This window comes from Haliotis rubra, unplaced genomic scaffold (genome assembly GCF_003918875.1).
Source record: "Haliotis rubra isolate DU_JTF1 unplaced genomic scaffold, ASM391887v1 Scf79, whole genome shotgun sequence".
Classification (NCBI taxonomy): domain Eukaryota; kingdom Metazoa; phylum Mollusca; class Gastropoda; order Lepetellida; family Haliotidae; genus Haliotis; species Haliotis rubra.
Genome location: NW_025767512.1, coordinates 881,207 through 898,399, shown reverse-complemented (window position 1 = coordinate 898,399; position 17,193 = coordinate 881,207). Strand labels below are relative to the sequence as shown.

Here is a 17,193-nt window from a genome sequence, read left to right as displayed (position 1 = left end):
TCCTGAGAGATGGAGGCAGGAGTATTGGGTGCCTGGAGAGATAGGTGATGTCAGTTTCAACATCAGATTGCTTCAGGTGAGTCAGTTCCAACATCCAGACTGTCACTCAAATGATGGATAGGTGACTCAGACTCATGACATGCTGCATCCAGAGATGTTGATGGAGGCAGGAGTATTGTCCTGGAATGGTGCTGTGAGGTGTGGCAGTTCCAACATCAAATGACATGCTGCATCCAGAGATGTTGATGGAGGCAGGAGTATACAGTGGGTGCCTGGTGAGATAGGTGAGTCAGTTCCAACATCAGACTCATGACATGCTGCATCCAGAGATGTTGATGGAGGCAGGAGTATTGTCCTTACAGTGGGTGCCTGGTGAGATAGGGAGGCAGGAGTATTGTCCTTACAGTATTGTCCTTACAGTGGGTGCCTGGTGAGATAGGTGAGTCAGTTCCAACATCAGACTCATGACATGCTGCATCCAGAGATGTTGATGGAGGCAGGAGTATTGTCCTTACAGCATGTGAGATATGGGTGAGTCAGGTCAGACTGACATGCTGCATCCAGAGATGTTGATGGAGGAGATACAGTGGGTGCCTGGTCAGGTCAGTTCCAACATCAGACTCATGACATGCTGCATCCAGAGATGTTGATGGAGGCAGGAGTATTGTCCTTACAGTGGGTGCCTGGTGAGATAGGTGAGTCAGTTCCAACATCAGACTCATGACATGCTGCATCCAGAGATGTTGATGGAGGCAGGAGTATTGTCCTTACAGTGGGTGCCTGGTGAGATAGGTGAGTCAGTTCCAACATCAGACTCATGACATGCTGCATCCAGAGATGTTGATGGAGGCAGGAGTATTGTCCTTACAGCGGGTGCCTGGTGAGATAGGTCAGTCAGTTCCAACATCAGACTCATGACATGCTGCATCCAGAGATGTTGATGGAGGCAGGAGTATTGTCCTTACAGCGGGTGCCTGGTGAGATAGGTCAGTCAGTTCCAACATCCAGACTCATGACATGCTGCATCCAGAGATGTTGATGGAGGCAGGAGTATTGTCCTTACAGCGGGTGCCTGGTGAGATAGGTCAGTCAGTTCCAAGATGAGACTCATGACATGCCTGGTGAGATAGGTGCAGTTCCATCATCAGATACTGATGCTATAGTGGATTTCCAGTGGTCCCCAGCATCACATGCTATCAAAGGTTCCTTGAACGGAGAATGACTGCATAACATCCTATCCTCACAGAATGGTGTTCACAATATCAATCACTAGTTTATCAGGTCTAGACTCAGTTGTTTATAAAACGTCACAATATAGCTGGGATATAGCTGAAGACTCCATTGAAAAAGAAACAAAGAAGCCACAGTGCATCTGCAACATATTGTTTTCACACATTATATTGGAATCTATAAGCCTATTGATTCACAAATCAAAATTTTAAGCAATGTTAAAAATATCAAATTCATTCTTTTGTGTTCAAGTTAACTGTGGTGAAAATCTGCTTCTTGTCATTTCCTCGTATGCTGCAGTTAAGTGAGTGAGTGAGTTTAGTTTTACGCCGCTTTTAGCAATATTCCAGCAATATCATGGCGGGGAACACCAGAAATGGGCTTCACACATTGTAACCATGTGGGGAATCGAACCCGGGTCTTCGGAGTGACAAGTGAACGCTTTAACTACTAGGCTACCCCACCACCCTGCTGCAGTTGAAATGGCAAATTAATTCAGTAAAGATCAACATATAGCTCTGAATTATGAATTGGAATATGTGCACCACTAAAAACAGCATGAATGTTGCCAAAGGATAAAGTGGGTATGTCTAACATGCATGTCTATTTTTTAGTGATTTAAATTCAAAATTCAAACAGAATCTTTAAATAGGTTCATGTCATCTTTGGTGTGTTAGTAAGTTTTTAGCAGTGACCCACTGCTGATATGCCTAAAGTGAATTCATGTAATATATATATCATAAGAGATGCAAAGAATCCATGTGTCAGGTCCAAAGACACCGGTACAGCCAGGATTTTGAAAAGCGGGGTTGCACAACCAAATGAACAAAAATATGAATGAGCCGACATGGGTCTCTGTGCGAGAACACCTGGCTGAAACCCGGGTGCAAAGACCGAGCCACATGATACAGCCCTCTTGAGGGTCCTAATGGGTTTGGCAGGGTTTTTGCTTTCATAAATGGAAAATTGGTCCAGATTTCAGAATCAATGTTAAATGGAAAAACATTGGCAAACTGCTTTTTATAGCATTAACTCAAGATTCTCTTAAATGTTGAAAAATGAGCCTCCCAAAATAGGTTTGGTTTAGTTCCCTCTGTAGGAATTTACCGCCATTATTATCACTGATTGACTTTAAGACAGTGTTTGTTGAAACCAGTGAAATCTAAATTCCATTAAAAAAAATAAAATCATAATAACTGATGGATAGGAAATTAAAACAAATTGCTTCAAACAAAATCACTGCATACAAACTATGAGTTCTAAATTAACTGCTTTGTGACGAATAACCTCCCCCATCTGGACCCTCTGTGTAATTTTGAAATGCCTGAATGCTTTCAGTTTTCAAATCCTGTCTGTGGCTTGTTTCCACAAGCTAAGCTTGATGCATATCTTGTGCTAAATGAGGAAGTGGTGATGGCTTCGTGTTGAAACCCATTCGTTTCACATCCTTCACTTTGATTTTTTTAAATGAAGTGAAATTATTATTTTTTTTAATCTGGCGCTGTTTCAAAAATTTATGTTTATGAATTTTGCATTTATTGTCACAAGTCATGAATACATACAATAAGTACTGCACCACTTTTAATACATAGATGTCACATAAAATACGGATAAATTTTTCTAATTTTGTCTCTCATATTCTGAAATACTATCTTGTGTATATTATCCATAATATGTTAAATCATTTTTTTGATTAACAAAAAAAAAGAAGCAAACACATAAACATCACTATCAAAAACATATTTGAAGGTATTTCTATGTAGACATGCTTAGGTATGAATTTCATTAATGTTCTTATCTGAACGACTGAAAGTCTGATCATAGCAAGATCCACAGATGTTGCTATACATACACACTGGTGTGAACTGTAATATTACTCCGTGCATTTAGCTTAGCATTGATTATTTAGTATTATGTTCATTTCTGGTGGTTTCATATTCAAAATTATGCTATTCAGCAAGTAACTTCCATAAAATCTCAGACTAACTTTGACCTCACAAGAGACAGGTGCATCAAACAAAGATCGGCCAGTCAGCACTTTACAGCTGGCTATAACCTTCACCTTGGCTCTCAACAATGACTGCTTTGTTAATGGGTTGCAAGGGAAGGCGTTCAATGCAAGTTTCCTTTGAGCTGCTTCAGCAATGATCATCAGTTTTATTGACTTGTATCATCACCTGGCTAACATGAGACGTTATTAATAGCAAAATTGATATTGATGAAGAAGAGAAGTCAACATATGTGTGTGTACATCAATTGTTATGAACATTTTATTTCAGTCTATGAATGAATAATCTAAAGTTGCTGTCAAAAGTACAGTTCATATGTAGACTGCTTGAAAGTGGAAATATTTTAAAAATATTTTGAACATCAACATAAATTATAAAGAGATATAATTTTAAAAAATTTCAATGATTGTATTTTCATAAAATTTAGTAATTCTGTTCTGCATCAGTGGTAATGATTGGAACAGCTGCTTACTGAACTGTGCGTGACTGAGCCAGTCGACAATGGCCTTGTATACAAATTGTTGAACTAAATTCTGTACATCTTTCATACAAATACATAATTCTGATCGACGCTGTCCTCTTATAATTGTTTCAATATTGACAGTCTACTTATAGTCAACAACCATCCATTGTCAACTCCAGATGAGATTGACATCTGGGAGGTGAAAGTCTATAATTAGAGCTTAGCTTCAGCGCAAATTTGGATGGATTTAAACAATTCAGATGACAACTCATAATGTTATGACAGTACTTTACATCAAGTTCTGCTTGGGTTTACAATATTCATTTACAAACAATCCCAGTGGTGGCCACAAATCACTAATGGATGAAGTTATATATTAAACATTGCATATCAGACTGCAAGATGTTGTGCCAAAATGCCATGTTCAATCTATCGACATCTATACACCAGTCTGATAAACAAACAGGAACCTGAAAAGAAAGTTTACACTGAAGCTTGTTTTCACATTTAACTTGTGTATAAGTTTTCACATGTGATGGATTTTTGAATTCTCAGTCATGATGACAAGACTCATATATAATACTTTATTACCTACGAGGGCAAAAATATCGGGGTTCATATTTTTCATAAGATGCCCTAGGGCAAAATATCACTTTGTCATGATGACATGTCATGAACAATGCTACGACGTCACGTTCCTACTGTGACGTGTTCTACATAAAGGCAGGGTTTATTTTCCTCAATTTGACGACTTTGGTAAAAAACATAGTATTATATTCGTGCCCATATAAATACTATGTTTACGACACTCGTGTCTAAATATCGGTATATCCCTCTCTCGTTCGAGAAATACCAACATTTAGGCATTCGTGTCGTAAACATAGTATTATATGGGCACAAAATAATATTATCTTCTATATGTGGTATTCATGAGAACAGTGTTGCACGCACAAAAACTTATCCCAAGTGTTTCATCAAACACAACAGACATACAAAATTCAGGTTGATTAAGATTTTTATTCCTCAAAATGAGAAGTTGAAACAATAAAATTAATTGTCGTATGTACACAAAAATGTCTAGGGTTCTACTCTTACCAGTATCCTGGCTCTGATGAAACAACAATATTAACGTTTGCTGTCTAAAGTTTGACACCTTTTTTTTGCAATATATTAGGAACATGCATATTACATGTACATATGCTTAATTTTCACATGCCAGTGTTAAACACAATCGATTCATTCCAGATCGGTGATGTACAGTTTTAGGAACGGACTTTTGAGTCCTCATTCCTTCTTTTTTAGCACTGTGAGTTGCTTTGAATGATAGGGATGGAGTATTATTAGTCCCTTCTCGCTTGATGTTTCTTGGAACATTCATCACAAAGACGATATGATGTACCGGTACATAGAAAACATATTTGATCTTAACAAGCACCAGTGATTCTGATGGGAGATTGTTCACTTCCACTTTGCATCAAGATTTGGACTTACGCTGGTTTTCAAACTTAAACAACAATAACAGAAGCCTTATTTTCACCAAGTTTTGGTTTAGAAATATCAAGCTTTTCCTTGGCAACTCAGAAAAAAACACTACCTTTTCTATCCTTAATCAAAGAAAAATAACATCAGGATTAAAATAATTAAGCATCTGCGGCTATCCTTGGTATGACTGTCCCCATTATTATAATATAACTGCCATTTTATAGTCTCAAAAAATATACAGAATGCTCCTAGAGTGCCCTCGTTCTGTTTGTGAGCAGTCATTGTTGACAGAATGACATTGTTTATTCTTGACTAATGAAGCAAAAGCTTTTAAGTAGGGGAATTTTTGCATATTAAATATGCTTTCGATTTCAAGCCTCCATGACTTGATGTTAAACATCGTGGAGGAGGGGAATAATCTGTGCCCGTTGGCAATAGAAGGGAACACAGGGATAGGTAGGAATAAGTCTAGGAAAGTTGCTGATAAGTCTCAAAAACCTTGCAAACAAAGCATAACTTGGAAAGGAAAATAGTAAATAATATCACAAACAGCATCATAAATAAAACAATTAAAACCTGCAGATTTTCTCAATCAGTCCAAATCTTCCATGCAAAATGATCACAGATTTGTTAGAATATTTTTCACCTCGTTTCGTTTTGATAAACAGAGCTTCACTGGTTACCGTGGTTACAAGCAGCATACATGGTCATTATTTTCACTTCATCATCCTCATTAAGTACTTCAAAATAACAACAACGTCCATTCATACAACATTCTCGCACATTGTGTATGCACACCTTTCACACAAAAGTCAAATACACTGGGATCTTTCAACCACCGAGTGTGACAGTTTGAGAACCACATCGCAAAGTAAAATATTTCACTGAACTAAACAGTAATACACCACTCAATCTTGTCAAACAGATTAAAATCAATTCCTGCAAGCAACTTGCATCCAGTGCATGTCCCTACTTGCCAGTGCTAAAAAGATTAAAATCATTGCATCAATGCAACCAGTACACTTGACAAAGATAAAAATCTTTATGGCCATAATCAAAATTCCTGTGATTATCAAAGTTAAAAATATCACTGCTAAACATGCTTTAAAATGTCTTTCAGAGTCGAGACGTTTGTTTCACAAGACTGAGGGTGTAGGTTGAACAATGAAACTAAGCTAAAGAAACTTTACAACAGAAGATACAGAACACAAAAGAATTAGATCATCACAGGGCAAGAAATGAGAATCAGAAATGTTGTTGTGTTTCTTGGCAAGTAACTTTGCCTCACAAATTCATAATCTCATCAAATAATGTCAAGAGACAATTTAACTCAAACCATTTTCTTGCATGTACAAATTATCTTTGACATAAAACCAAGAAAAGATTAGTCAAGATAGATCCTTTCATTAAACAGACAGAACCATAACGGAAAAGATATAAATACTTTCCTTTTTACAAATATGTTCAACAGATTAAAATTTACTCCCTTAAATATTCAAACCATGCTCGGTTCAACCACACTAACAAAAGTCAAGGACATTACAATGAGCCACTTGAAACACTGGTTTCACAGTTTAGTAGCTTAAAGCAAAGATACAGGTTTATGCATCAATAACCCTAGTAAATGTCACTTCAAAAATAAAATGTCAACTTGAGTCCAAACTTGAAAATATTAATCATAATATCAGGTTATTACTTATTTTACTTTACCATATTCTTAAACACTTTACAAAAATATAGGTTAAAGAAAGGCAATGTGATGTCTTATTGTTGAGTAAAATGTAGAAAGGACGAATAGTAATTATTCCATACAGAGAACAAGCTTTTCATCAAAACCTACTCCTGGTTTCATCATTCCTGAGAATATGTATGCAAATATCTCTGTGACAAATAAACTGTCACTTCTTTTTATTGCAAAAAGCCAACCATTCCAGTGTATACTCGCACATTGATGTAACAGTGCAATATTTACTCCAGATGCAGTGCCAATCCTCAGTTGGAGAACAATTGGAATTCTGTTTGCCCTATGAGAATAACAAAAGCCTTACTCAGATCAATTCTGATAGGTCAGAACATCTTGAGTTTGAGTATTGAAAAATATTTCTCCTGGATATTGGCTGATTGACCAGGCACTGCATATGTCGTAGGTATCGGCCATCTTGTTCAAGTACATCCATCCATCCGCGGGTCCGATCCAACAGCTGCCTCGATAGGCGAGGACACCTTTCATCTTCCAGCCAATCACATTTCAGCTTAGTATCACAGATATTACCATGATTGCCTGGGAAGAAGTCTGAAAAGCTCATCCTCAGCCCGAATAAGTCTACCGGGACTTCTGGACTGATGTACAACAGAACACTAGCCACAAGACTAGACACGTGTCACCCCTGGAAGATTTTCCTTTTGATGCTTGCACATTTTTTTTTTCTCTTGCTATGAATACAGAATCTACAGGCTATGTTACAAGAGCAAATAGATTAAGTAGGAACTGCGTCAGATTTACAGATCATTTTACAACAGCACAATTTAACCGAAGACTAGCCAAATGTTCATCAAAAAGCTATTTGGTGACAAGTGTCACTTTACAAAGCTGATAAAAAGTCCTTAAGCAACTTATTGGCAAAGATGCAAGCTTGATACAGTAATCCACATTCGGAGACATAGAGAGGAAGTCCTGTGTGTCTAGGACAGACGAAGAATATAAATCATCAGTATACTCCATTCACTCACTTGTATCAGAACACTCCTAGACATTTTTATTGATGTAGTATGGTATGCGCCTTGCCTACTCCGGCAAGAAAAAAACAGAGCTGAAACAAGTGTTACTACCAGTTAATGCCACCCCCAGCCTTTGCTGCCATAGGATAACGGTACCTACTTGATGAGGGAAGGCGTGGTGGCATATCTTTGAGGGACTGGACTGACCCCCACAACATAAACATGTCATAACAGCAACAAATGGCAAAAAAAAAAAAAAAAAAAAAAAATTAAAAAATTGGAAAAATGACAATAGACTTCACCATTGCTTCCAAAAAGAAAATGTGTCTGTAGAATTATTGGATGACCTTCATTAACTGAATGGATCAGTAAGATATTTTAGTTGCTTTTTGTTTCTCAGCATAGTGATCATAACAGATCTCTCGTGGAATAAACAGTGATATCTGTTCCTCATTATGCTACACACAGCACTACCCATCAACACGGTGCTGTCCTTGATTGGACACCATCAAAGGGACTCAGATGAGGGTGAATCGTCCATAAAACTAAAGTATTTGCTATCCACACTGTAACCATCGCTACCACCACTTCCAATGCTGCTATGGTCATCGGTATCACTCTGGCCACTATTATCACCCAGAATATCCACTTCGTCTGTAAAGAAAAACACAGTATATTGAAATATGTTCCAGAAAAATCCATTATCTACTAATACCAATTACTGTATCCCTAGTACATATAGATACACCAAAGAATTAATTTTAGAATTTCAAATGTATACTATCACAAACAAGCACTGATTTGTGACTATATGTTCGATCATATATTATTTAACTGACCATGTTCCGGTTTTATTCCAAATGCATTGAACTGCGATTCAAAATGTTTAAAACAAACAGTGAACAGAGATACTCACCAGACTCTGAAGTTGAGGTAGTTGAGTTTGTAGAAGTACTACATTCGCTAATACTCCGTCCTTGTTTGACACGGTACATGCCAACACTCAATTGATCTAATTTCCTCTGTAAGTGTCTGTGTTCTCTTCGCAGTTGTTCTTTTTGAGTATAATGTCTCCGTTCTTTATCCTCTAATATCTGAATGAAAACAAAACAATGTATGATTACATCTGATATTTTCACCACCTACATACAGGCTAGCATACATACCATTTTCTTGAAAAAATATAATCAACTGAGTAAGTATGTTAAAAAAATTAATTTACTTTATTCAATTGAATTAATGTTTGAAAAACATGATAAAGTTGTCAATGCTGTTAAAAAGAAATGAATAAATGAAAGCTCCTATTGTGTTTGTGCTTTGTGAACAAAGGGGGACAACTCTTACATGCCAGGGATCACAAGCTTCAAGGTACGAGCTAATGTGAGAGGTTTTGAAAGACAGCCAGCAATACGTTTTAATCAATATTTCTACCAACACTGTTGAATTCCTTGGAAAAATAGGGCCGATTATCCCAATCTTCCCACAAGACTAAACAAAAACGAATGGGTGTTTGTATAGCTTTATGCAACGTTTTGAAATTGTTGAAACCAGATGAGTATCATCATACCCATTAATATGTCATTGCTCGTGTTATCTGCCACTGAGAAGTACAGATTCTGTGACTTAAAGCCTACTAAAACCATACAAGTGATTCAGTCATATCTATGTCTAGTGTTGAATGATGTCTTGATACAGATGGAATCAATCACAAACACCTTATTAGCTTGACCAACATGAAACTTACCCTAATAAACCCTCTTGCTTTGGTTAAGAGCCCTAAGGTTGTATGTCTAGTTGCGTCTGGTCCCAAAGGCACCATGTCTTTCAACTTTTCCAAACAATGTCTTAAGTGGGCTCTCCTGCAAAACAAGACAGCAAAGCTATACACAATACTGCAAATACATATAACTCTAACAATGTTAGGTAAACATGTAGTTGATGAAAGGCTGTTGCATTCTTACAAATTTTAACACTGAGAAAATGGACAAAAACGTATATATTCTTGTTCATGCTCACTGGACTATAAGCAAGACAATCAAAACTGAAAAGCTTAATATTCAATCATGGAAATCTAAATTTTAATATTTCAATATCATATTTCAGATCAAAGGGTTTTTTTCTAAATTTTACATATATCTTTTCTACTTGTGGAGATTAACCTTCCTTGTCCTCTAACAGAAGAGATTCCCATAGTTATTCCTCACCCATAACCTAAGTTTCAGTGTTGAATTTTGCTGATCGCTAAAGATAATTATCACAAGGGGAAAACAGTGGGTTTAGTATTAATTAACTACGAAATGGGACAATAACTTCCAACTACAGGTGTTGCATTGAATTCACATTTTATATATTCCATTAATTTTTTTAGATGAATTTCAGAATTTAAAGGCAAGTAATGAACGAACAAACAAAACCAGCAAAATATTCTGACAGTAACAATGGTAAATTGAGAGTTCATCACATGACCTCATTATTCAGAAAACGTAACATCAATGGAAGTCATGATGACTATTATCTATAAGTAATATTTTGTGTGAATAATTTTGTCTAAAATTTACATTCAACAAAAATACTAACAATAACATTTCCTTTATTAAATTATCAACCATATAACCTGGATATAATTACTATTTATATGCATATGTTTTGAATTTAAGATCAATGTATGGATAGGCGAGACAAAGTTTCTCTTTTGCGCCAAAACTGAGAGAAAACCGCTAAACTCAATCGAAACTGCACATTTCTTTGTGTTCTATTTTGATATCGTCCCGGTGTTTGTAAACTCAAGGTGAAGGTCGTTTCACGAAACCACATGACCAATATGGAATCTCAATGTCCGCCGCAAACAATAAGATCACAATGCGATGCAAATGGAAAAGTATGCATTTTGTTACTTCAGTAAAGTTATATTTATCGATAAAATCAATACAGGCTAATCATACAGGTTAAAAGGAGCACCGTGTATAATACAGATTACAAAATGGTGGACTCGTGTATCTGACAGCTTACATATGAATCATTTACTCACCTATTTTTCTCTAATTCGTTATGAGTTGATCTGAAAAATCGAAAATAGCATAAATTAGATCAGTAAACTGGTGAAGTACACCAAAGGTTACTTCTTAAACAAAAATGAATGCTGGTGTATCTACGATCAGGGCAAGCCTATCCCTATGTGTCGGTAATATCAACGTGGCAAATGTGCTTGCAATATCGCCAAATCATCAAAACAAAATGTTTCAAAACAGAATCTCAACTAAAGAGATATCCATATTCACAAAATATAAATAACAGCAACCTATCTGGAGCCGTGTAGGTTTTATCGGCAGATCAATTTGTAAACAATCCATTTGGCTCGCAACCGTTAGAAAGGGCGTTAGCGACCGATACACTTGGCGCCACAGGATCTACAGAGGTCAAATGCAAACACAAACATATCCAAACTAACATCACTACAAAACATTGAATTTGTCTAAATCGTAGTGATTGGTAATTCCACTGCATGGGTTTGTAAGAGAATACAGCGCCTTTGTCAGGTACGAGTCAAATCTGACATCTGCCGTTTCTTGGGCGCGCGGAATATCATCCGCTTTAACTTTACAAAGCATTGGTTCAAGTTGATGGATATGCTACAATTCCATGACAGTACCACCAAAAAGATGTTCAGGTTTCAGATTAACCTACTGTTATTGCTCATGCTTACAATATTATAGGAAAATAGTAACGTTCTTTATTGTTGATATCAGGGAAAGCTTGCCCGAGCACCGGTTCACAAGATGGCGGCTGTCGTCGGCTGGGTGCGAGATTTTGACAGCGCGTAAAAATTTTACACACCAGCCTCATAGTTCACAAATATCGAACAATAATGGATGAGAGTAATAGAAAACATGTCTATCTAAGAGCTAAATCAATTAGATATGATTGATTGAGTTAAGTTTAACTCTAACTTCCAAGATTGAGTTTGACAGATCGCGGGCGTGCAGAACGGCATGACTTCGCTATCAGCTGACCCGACCGAGCAAGTCGGCTCGAAGGCGATTTCTCGCCTTGATCGGTCAAAATCGTACCTATTTCCCTGAGTTTTCTTTCCTTTCGACTTTTTCTTGGAATATTCATCGGGCATAGGCAGTGTGGAAGCATAACCATGCTCAGCTTCTGCAAAAAAAGGATCAAAATAAATAGACCACATGAGCGAGTCTATCTGTCAAAATGGGCGACCATGCTGCAACGTGGCAAAACACGAGAGAAAAATTTGCTATTTACCATTGAATTTACCTCTTTCTCTTCTCTCAATATATTCAGCGGCTTGTAGAAGTTGTGCAATACTGTGCATCATCGAAAATAATTGCAGATTTTGGCAAACTCAAAAGAAAAACGAACTGAAAGGTCTTGCTGTCGTGGTTGTTTTGGCCTGAACTGAAACGCACGTTGAGGCAGGCGAACGCAAACACTCGTTTGTTTACCTTTCATTTGAATAATCTACTGACAGCTCGCCTTCCGATTGGTCATGACATCATCCTTCATGAATATGTATTAGGCCGGTGCTCAGGCGACGTCATTGACGTCATGAATATTAATCAACCACTGGCTAAGCCAATGGAATGAGGTCAAGAGCAAATCACGTGACTGGACCACGCCTTCCCCTGCTTTGGCAGAAAAGACACAACAAGTTGTTGAATGGGCGTTGGCCGGAGAGAGAACGTATTGCATTGACTAGGCATTGTCGTGGTTATTTTATGTGCACACTGGATGGAAAGGGACGTGAAATGAAGCCGTGTTTATCAATGTCTAGATGTTTAGGTGGATACGGAGCTAAATCAAGCCTTTTCGCTTTGTATCGATTTTCCAGACACGGTTGGGGATGTAAACAAAACCGAATGTGAGCTTTCTGCTAGCTGCAAACGGAATGTCAACACGACTGGCTGTATTCTGGGCGATATGGCGGATACGTCCAAATATTTACTTCGAAAAGAGATCTTCGTTAATTAAATCTGTTGTTGTGCTCGTGGTAGATCAAGGCGTAGCGTTTATTTTGATTTTTATCGCCATTTAGTTTCTTTGTTTACATTGCATGCTTGGCTGCATGCCTTCGGTTGCATGTGTTTAGTTTATTTCAGATGTTTTTTTGTGTTGCACGAGATGTTTATTAAACGTTTGGAAGCACGATCAATCAAGCGATTTACATACATTGGCTACGCTGCACAAACCTGTATGTCACAGAACAACCTGGTGACCTACTTAGAACTGCGCAAGTGCTCGAGGCAAGTGGGGTTGTGTGATTCCCAACTCGATGAGGTAAAAATAGATTTTGTTGCGAAATTGCCCACGAGTCTACTATACGGTGATCATGTGATGTGGAGCTGGTCACAAGCGGCTTTCGTCAGCACCGAATCTGCTCGCTCAGTGCTGACGGTGTTAAACGAACATTCAGACGGGCTAAATGCATCGGTTATGCTGGCGATATTTTTACCCCAGTCAGGCGATCGAGATTGCCTATCCTTCGCCCGCTTTTATCTACCTACGTGCAGAATTAAGTATCTATATACAAGTTATTTTTAAATCTTACAACCGTGTGGCGTAAATACTTAGCAACCTGTTGACATGTGTGTGGGATTTAAATTTCCTTTTAAGGAGTCCCGCCCGACGGGATTGACATAAGATTCGACTGTACGTTTAAAGCCCGTCGGATACGAGAATAACCGAACCTGTTTGGACACGAACAAGGCTTGTGTATAATGCATGATTTCTCAGCTCGCCGTTGTAATATTGAAGCGAATATCTTATGTAAATCGAGCGACGCGGAGCGTGTTTTCTATACGCCGTATTAGAAAAGATATCCATTTCGCAATAAGATTCTGGTATACATCATCGGACGACGCTATGCATGCTCGACTTGTATGCATATACCTGTAGTGGTATAAAGTATAGTGTCCAAAAATGCAAAACAATGTCGATCAATGCATGGTTGTGTGTGTGTGTGTGTGTGTGTGTGTGTGTTTCCGGCACCCACACAGTTACATATTTTTAGCCTTTCCATAAAAATGTATGCATTTAGCATCTTCTAAATATGTTACATCACTTATGTTGACAAATGTATCAGCGGTTGAACTTCCTGTAACAAAGACGCTGAATCCGAATCATAATAACCCGATGAATATGCACACATGGTTTTATGTAGGATTAAGTTTAATGTAGGTTTGGATGACACGTGAATAATCGAGTCTTATCGGTTACTGCAACCTGTTTTGACCCCCGCCTACCTCCCCTACAGCTTAAGATAAACTTGTGTGAAAGCTCATGTTTCAAACTGGGCCCTGACGCAACCTGTATGTATATAATGAAATTGCTTACACCGATGTGTAACCCAGGCTCATAGTGACAATATGACGAAATCCCGTGCAGTTTTCCATGTGTGCACCTGGTGTAGATGTGCAAGCTTGCATGCAGGCGTTCACGACACCGGGGCATTTCGAAACCTGTTACTAAATTTACAACGTCTATGTCTACGTTTCACATCATGCACAATTTATGCAAATTAGTTATTGCCACCTTTGCGTGCAACTCGAGGTATGGTACACGCCATAGTAAATCATTAACGGATGCGTTATGCGTCAAGTGTTGCATACACGTGTTAGTACTGTCTCCCGTATTTCAGTTCGTAAAGGCAAACAATGAAGACGAAGAAGTCAGTTTTCACTTATCCGATGTCGTCATACTATTTTCTAAACTACTGTCCCAGCAAGTCAAGTCTACTTGTACATAATTGCGGTATATTTCTTGTTATGAAAGTGTGAAATATGTGAACTCTTATTGACAGTTCATACTTGTTATCGTTGGATTATAAGATTAATGAGACGCCATTTGTCCGGAAAAGAAAGATTAACTCCAAACTTATCACCATCAATGTTTCGAAGGGGGGTCGTATTTCAAAAGCGATAAATCTGATATGGACAATGTTGTCTATTTCACCTCTTGACACTAATTTCTGTCAGTGCACGGTGGCTCGCACGAGAGGCACGTGCCGACATCGCCACCTGGCATTGTGACGTGGCAGTAATTGATTTGTTTATTCTGTGGCTACCGAATTAAGAGACGGGTCTATATCGTCAAGCAGTTGTTAATTGCTGAACTAATTACTGTTAATTGAAAAACGATCTGGTAGATTAATGTCACGATTTCAAGGCCGTTATATTATAATAGAAGCGATCTGATCCATCTTTTGACCTCTCAGTCAAGTCAATTAAGGGAGATTGTAAGTGATATTGGATATATACACGACCTTTGTACATGAAAGAAAATCAGTCCCAAACACCGCCATGCATGTTCTGAATAGTTTTTGCCTGACGTTTATGACGCGGTATTCGTGTTCTTGTTACACAGTTCATGCACATATCGTGATATGGACCATGTATATTTAATGACACACTGCATATGAATTCAAGTAGTATTTCTAATTAGATGAGATAAAAGCAATGTGAAGCTGATACCAGCAATGGTTACGTGGCCATGTCAAATTCACATGAAAGGTTTCCAGAGATTGCATTGCATGATTCTCTCTCTCTCTCTCTCTCTCTCTCTCTCTCTCTCTCTCTCTCTCTCTCTCTCTCTCTCTCTCTCTCTCTCTCTCTCTCTCTCTCTCTCTCTCTCTCTCTCTCTCTCTCTCTCTCTCTCTCTTGGAATCTTGGCGGATCCAGAGAGGGGGTGTGGTGTGGTGTGGTGTTGCGCACCCTCCCCTTTTGTCGCACCCCTCCTTTCTCAATAGTGTGCACCCCCCCTTTCTCAAAAAGCTGTATCCGGCCCTGACTAGACAGGAGGGGCGGTGGGGTAGCCCAGTGATTAAAGCGTTCGCACGTCCCGCCGAAGACCCGGGTTCGATTCCCCACATGGGTACAATATTGCTGGAATATTGCTAAAAGCGGCGTTAAACCATACTCACTCTCACTACTGGACACGAATTCAAATCGGGATCTTCAGTCAGTTTTTCACTTCATATATCAATAGATATCATGTCACGATGTATTGACCGGAAGATCAAACTATATTATTAAGGAAGATTATATAACCTGTGTAGTTCTGAAATATTCGACCCAAATACATCGGAATAAACCTCCCGAAATCTGATTATGAGTCACACATGCCTGCATGCTGTACATAAAAGCGTTATTATCTATTGATTTTTTAAAGAGATTTTTTTAAAATCAGTCAATCATTTCTGGCACGCAAGGCCGTGCCCTGTATCGAAGTGACAGGTGGTGTCCAACATTAACGAATGTAGGTCGGCGAAATGTAGTTTAATCGTGCTAACCTGAGCTACCATGCGGTTTGACTTGATACTCCGGTCTACACGTTAAACTCCCAGTGGTCCTTCAGATCCATGTTTAATCCCTAAACGCCAAACACCAGGCTGGGAAACAATAAGTACCGTCTTCTAACGACTTTTGTGTCATTATTTAAATACTGCAGGGGTTGACATTTCAGACGGTGTACTCTAAGAAGAGTCGACCTTACCGTGTTTTATTGTCAAGTAGTGGGGCGGTGGGGTAGCCTAGTGGATAAAGCGTTCGCTCGTCACGCCGAAAACCCACATGGGTGTGAAGCCCATTTCTGCTGTCTCTCGCCGTGATATTGCTGGAATATTGCTAAAAGCGGCGTAAAACTAAACTCACTCACTCATTTAGTGATTCCTACATAGAGCAGCAAGTCTTTACACCTTTATTGAACCATCCCACTGAGACTGCCAGTATTTCATCACCATAACGCCGGGCCAGACAGGGTAACAAGAAGTAGCAGAGTTTAAGGTGTTTTGGAATGACGGGACAGTGGGTGGAACCACTGACTTTCTGTGCCCCACTCTTCACAAAAGTCTAGGAATGCTTCTAGGAGAATTCTAGACACATTCCGTACACCAACACTGTTGATTATATCTGTATAGATTTAACGCATGAATACACCTGGATAAATCACGTGTATACCGGCGCAAAATGTGCGCCCAGTACTCACGAATGAGTGAGTGAATTAATGAATGTAAACTCTTCTTCAGCAACTGCCCCAAGGCATTCGACCACACATGCACATTTCAGTCCTTTTCATGCTATTCTGTTACATACTGTTACATGCTCTACTGTTAGCCACTTCAATTATAAACAACTGAAAGTTTTAATGCTTGAGATTAATCAGCTTATAAATGAAGGTGTCTAATACCTTCTTGCTCATAAATCCCAAACCGGCTTAAAACTTAATCTGATTTCGATTAAGACGTAGTGATTGTTACCTGCAGATTTAGTCAGATTA

At 38.5% G+C, this 17,193-nt stretch overlaps 1 protein-coding gene across 2 annotated transcripts; it reads right to left on the bottom strand.

Annotated features, from left to right (window-relative positions):
* Positions 1–4,699: 4,699 nt before the first annotated feature.
* Positions 4,700–12,366, bottom strand: LOC124261164 (max dimerization protein 4-like). 2 transcript variants are annotated; one of them, XM_046695495.1, is made up of 6 exons: positions 12,178–12,366; positions 11,970–12,057; positions 10,931–10,960; positions 9,647–9,761; positions 8,819–8,996; positions 4,700–8,556 (listed from the first exon to the last, which is right to left on the bottom strand). In XM_046695495.1, exons 1-6 carry the CDS (start codon positions 12,236–12,238, stop codon positions 8,411–8,413), a joined length of 618 nt encoding a protein of 205 aa, XP_046551451.1. In that variant the 5' UTR covers positions 12,239–12,366; the 3' UTR covers positions 4,700–8,410. The 2 variants fall into 2 exon arrangements, with proteins under 2 accessions (XP_046551451.1, XP_046551450.1); XM_046695494.1 differs by having other exon boundaries at positions 12,166–12,365.
* Between the last annotated feature and the right edge of the window lie 4,827 nt (positions 12,367–17,193).